The following is a 5,109-nucleotide window of genomic DNA, read 5'->3' on the forward strand; positions in this document are numbered from 1 at the left end:
GTGCGATCCCGACCACATGGTGCTCTTTCGTGACACGCTCAGAGGCACTCCCTGATGACGCACCCGCGGCGCCCATGACGACGCACCCAGCGGCACTTGTGATGATGCGTCCAGCGGCGCCGCATGACACCACACCAGGCAGCATCCGTAATGGTATGCCCCGTGGCGCCCTCCCTGAACATGCCGGGCGGCCCCAGCGATGACGCCAGGCGCACACTTACAAAGTCCATTTAAGTGGAAAAAAAAGGATTCCTCCCCCCTCATTCAGATTCGGTCAGAGCATTAGGCTCACGGGACGGCTGGATGGGACCGACCAGAGGGGGAAGGAAGGGGGTAAGGGGGTCGCCTTTTCCCAGCACCTTAAGAGTGTGGGGTAGGGCAAAATTTCTTTTAAAAAATGTTTATTCTCTGTATCGGAGAACCTCTTGCAACCTATCTCCCGTAGGGACAGGAAGACACTGGTGTTGGGTGCTAGGGAGGAGCCTTTTAACCTCTTTAACTTCCTGTCCCTACAGGATATAGGAGCAACCTCCAGGTGGAGGCTGTCATGGGAACATGGTGGAAATACCCATTTGAAAGAATTCTGTGACTCCCAGCAATGGTGCCAGGACCATGAAAAACTCAAGAAAAGATTTATAGAACATTGTGTTTTATTAACAGTTCTAGTGAAAGTTTTATTTTTTCTTCTCCATGTCCTGGTCTGCAGCCTCCTTCGCTCTCTTGGCACGGATGCCGAAGAGCCGGGCATTAGCACGTGCCATACGCAGACTGGCAAAGGCTTTGAAGTTCTTTTCGTCCTCTGTGATAACTCTTGGTTTTTCCTTCTTGTAGACCTAAAAAGAAAAATCAAATGATTGTCACTTGCCAGAAAAAAAAAAGCTGCAAATAAAAACCAGATACCTTGTTGGCTGAAGCCCTCAAAGCAACATTCACCCACACCTGACGACATTACAAGGGCACAACTGTCCTTTTAGGCTCCCATGCAACAGATTTCAGAATCAAACTGTATATGGCTGTAATACCTCATTGGGTGTGGGGTATGCATTACTGTAACCAGACTGTCCTATACAGTGAGCCACTGCAAAAATGTACTGTACAGCACATATTAAATTGTGTCCAATAACAGATCTAGGTCACTAAACGACTATAAACGTGCATAAGTAAATGCTAAGGAATAATGACAATATTTGAAAATTAGTGGGTATGGAAAATCCTCGGATAAACAACTTAGCACCTCAAAAAGTGTTTGGAGCTAACCAGTTTGTATATAGAAGAAATTACACTATTAAGACGGTGCTCAAAAACTTTGCTTACTAGTTTTAATATTCAAAATATTGTATTCCCCATGGGAAATACTATACACTACACAAAGTGTAGGCAAAATAAACTCTAGGAGCACTTTCTAAAGGAAGCAGCTCACTAGCACTACCCCAGTAATAGTGTTAAATCACTACCTATATCAGAACATATGACCAAGCTAGGCAATACTGCAGTACATAGCCATCCGAACATCACACCAAGCTTACAGCAGCCCTAGATGTACTCAAGTAGTAATGAAACCACTATAAAATACAAATATGTGAATGTACAATATCGCCCATATCTATACATAAAGCTCATCACAACCGATGTAACCAGTGCCTTACAAAAGGTGCACTCCAAAGCACACACGTCCGTTAATGCATAGTCTGAACACCTTTAATAAAGGACAACTACATAAAAAGTAAAAAAATGGCTTCAGCTAGAAATCAGCAAAAACTGCAGATATCTGCTGTACAAACTTAAAGGGGTTGCCTCAAGGGAAAAAAACCCCACATACTCCCCTCCTCAGTCCCAACCGGCAGCTGTCCGAGAGCAGCTTCAGTGCCCTGCAAGACGTCGGGGCAGGACACCAGAAGGTAATTACATGCATTTTATTTTTAAGCAGTGCCCCGGTAACATCAATTGTTTTTTTTTCTTGCCTTTCTCGGACAACCCCTTTAAGCCATTCAGAAAAGCACATAATACATGATGACATAACCTTGGCACTTACAGCTAAATCAAACCAGCCACCACAAATAAGTTACCTCCAAAAGGTGACCCAATTGTTTATCCACATCTCATTCAAGCTGTGGTATCATTACACTAACAACCATAGGCAATAGTAAAAAACAAAGAACTTACACTGCGGATAGGCATGATAGTGCCCTTAAGTTGTGTGGCCATCTTCACCTCTTCAGCCTGGAAAATGAGAAATGTTGGTATAAGTATGATGCCGAAGCTTCACAATAGACTTTGATATACTGTCAGCTATGTAGAGGTTGCAGAAAAGCTCCAGCTACTGGACACAATTCACTTAATTTTGCTCAGTGATGTACCTGAACAAAGAATCTGATGAACCTAGTATAAAGGTGGTTAACATAGAAAAAAAATAAATAAATTCAACAATACTGAACGTTTTATCTGGTAACAGAACACTACTTACAGAGCTTTCACCCTTCTTGGGGGCAGAGGGTTTGCGTGGGAAGAGGATCAGTTTGGATCGGTACTCTTTTAGCCTCTGCACGTTGGTCTGCAGTGATTCTGTAGACTTGTTGCGGCGACGATGATCTACAGAGATGCCAATAGTGCGGGCAACCTTCTTGTTGATACCAGCAGCCTGCACGAGAAAGTGATCGAGATGTATATCACATCCATACACACACACCACTTTTGTTTCATTACTTTATTTAGCCCAAGATCTCGCTCACCTTCAGTTCCTCCAAACTGAAGCCTCTCCCAAGTCGCACCTTTGTGTGGTATCTTATGGTGGGACACCTCACCACTGGCCTGACTGGTCCAGAAACAGGTCTTGGTGCTATCCGGCGGGCCTTGGCCTGACGCGCCTTGCGCCTATTTAGTATAAGGTAATAGGTCAGGAAAGTAGCAGAAACAGCAATAGTCACACAACAGATTTCCAGCACACAACTTCTGTCCAGAAGCATCCCTCATCACCACACACTTTCATCTAAGGCCGATTGTACAAGAGCGAGTGTGGGGGATCGATATGACATGTCAGTTCAGCAGTTCAGAGTCGCTCAAAACTTATGAAGCAAACTCACCGGAGTACAACACCCCTATCAAGGTAATATCAACTGATCATTTATAGCACACAGCACTGTCCATAGTCATCAGATAAAAAGGGTTGTAGAGGATTCATCACGGAATATGCAGTGGTTCCGGAGAATTTTCATCATTTGACTGTAGACCACCACCACAAGTATGCAGAGCTATCATATAATGCATTAACTTACCTGCGGATCTTTCTGGCAGGCTGGTTAAACCAGGTAGCTACTCGTCGCTGCCAGTCCTTATGGAAGTGAGGCTTCAAGATCATGCCATTCCTGCTGGGGGCCATGGCGACTTAATCCCTGTAAAACAAAAGGTTAACATTTTCAATCACAGGACTAATCTCTGGCCCATCACGTGCAGGTATGGATTGGGTAACCATATAGATCCACTGGAACGTGACAGAACTCTGAAGGGCTAAACTATGCAGCATTTGGGGGATTGTTCCTATAAGGGAACAGTGAAGTACATAACAGCTAGCAGCAGAAATGAGGGGGGGGGGGGGGGTGTCAGGTTTGTCTGTGCCAAATTACACACATGAACACATCCTAAAATGTTCACCTAAAAGCCATCTACCCTGTGCCCATTCAGGAAAACACAACTTTATTGGATGACTGGGATAAGGGGCCTACAATAACGTCATGCAAAACATTCCACGAGGTAAATTCCCAGGAGAAGAAGATTGTGGAGAACACCGGGATCACAGGTGTATGGCAGGAGGCTGGGCGTCAGCACTTGGAGCGCTCATATAATGGGGTCTACATCCAGCCCTCAGGCACAGCACGGCACCGGCTGCAAACTTACATAAGGACAACAAGTGGGGGGCGCCGCCTGTACACCGGCCGCCTGCATTACTGACTGCACGTCCCCATCCTCCGCACACTTCACAGGCCGGTCCCTGCACCACCAGGCCGGGGCCGCGGCCTGAACCGTAAACCAGCAGAGCCCATGCCCTTTATTATGCCCCAGAACTGACGACCGGACACCGGGCACCAACGCCACACCGGCTGCGGCATCTCCAGGCGCTCAGTAACGGAGGATGGTAACGGATAGTAAAAGCCGCGGCCCGGGAACTGTCAGACATACCTCTATGGGGAGAAAATGGCCGTAAAGAAAGGAAGAAGCCTCTCGCTGCACTATGGGATATGCGGCGCTAGAGCCAATCAGAAGTGTAGATTGTCTCCCGCCAATCAGAAGTCACGTAGAGAACGTACACTTCCGCTAGGAGTGAGCCGAGCCGTTTTCCAGCGCCCACACTAAAGATGGAGGTGATTTCTCTGCTGTACTGTCTGCACGGAGGAGAAAGTGCACTTCAGTTTTAATACAGAAAATGTGCGAGAATATATTTCTCCGTACTGCATCACACCTTCCAGATCATAGGACCTCCCAACTTTTGGCTTAGATGAAAGAGGGACAAAAAGTTCCTCCATTTTTTCCTAAACCATGCGCTATGCCCCGCCCTTTGCCCCACCCCAAAACATATACTATGGACCTCAGGCTACCTGCACATGTATACTGGACTCACACAAGGGTCCTGTGGATCTCTTTGCATCCAGTGTATAATGTCACTCTCCAGGACACAAACACGTACAGGATGGCACCTGCTCTATCTTCTGCGTCTCAGGCAGTCCTCATATGCCAGGGGCTGTGAAATTAATGGCCGTGTGCATGAGCCCATATAAGCAAATGAGGATGTGTGCTATCTGGAAAAACATACGGCTTGCATCAACATATAATGCCCCCTCTTTAATGTTATGCTCCCTCATATTGTGGCCTCCTGTCTTCCATCCTTTCTCATATTGTGGCCTCCTGTCCTCCATCCTTCCTCATATTGTGGCCTCCTATCCTCCATCTCCCCTCATATTGTGGCTTCCAGTCCACCCTCCTACCTCATATAGTGGTCTCTGTCCTCCGTCTTCCCTCATATTGTGGGCTCCTGTCCTCCATTCTCCCTCATATTGTGGGCTCCTGTCCTCCATCCTCCCTCATATTGTGGGCTCCTGTCCGCCATCCTCCCTCATA

At 46.7% G+C, this 5,109-nt stretch overlaps 1 protein-coding gene across 1 annotated transcript; it reads right to left on the reverse strand.

The window, feature by feature from the left end:
• Positions 1 to 632: 632 nt before the first annotated feature.
• Positions 633 to 4,307, reverse strand: RPL13 (ribosomal protein L13). Its single transcript, XM_072117436.1, has 6 exons — positions 4,174 to 4,307; positions 3,273 to 3,389; positions 2,730 to 2,871; positions 2,465 to 2,638; positions 2,164 to 2,220; positions 633 to 833 (listed from the first exon to the last, which is right to left on the reverse strand). Exons 2-6 carry the CDS (start codon positions 3,374 to 3,376, stop codon positions 675 to 677), a joined length of 636 nt encoding a protein of 211 aa, XP_071973537.1. The 5' UTR covers positions 3,377 to 3,389; positions 4,174 to 4,307; the 3' UTR covers positions 633 to 674.
• Between the last annotated feature and the right edge of the window lie 802 nt (positions 4,308 to 5,109).

The sequence above is a fragment of the Engystomops pustulosus genome, chromosome 7 (assembly GCF_040894005.1).
Source record: "Engystomops pustulosus chromosome 7, aEngPut4.maternal, whole genome shotgun sequence".
NCBI classification, from domain to species: domain Eukaryota; kingdom Metazoa; phylum Chordata; class Amphibia; order Anura; family Leptodactylidae; genus Engystomops; species Engystomops pustulosus.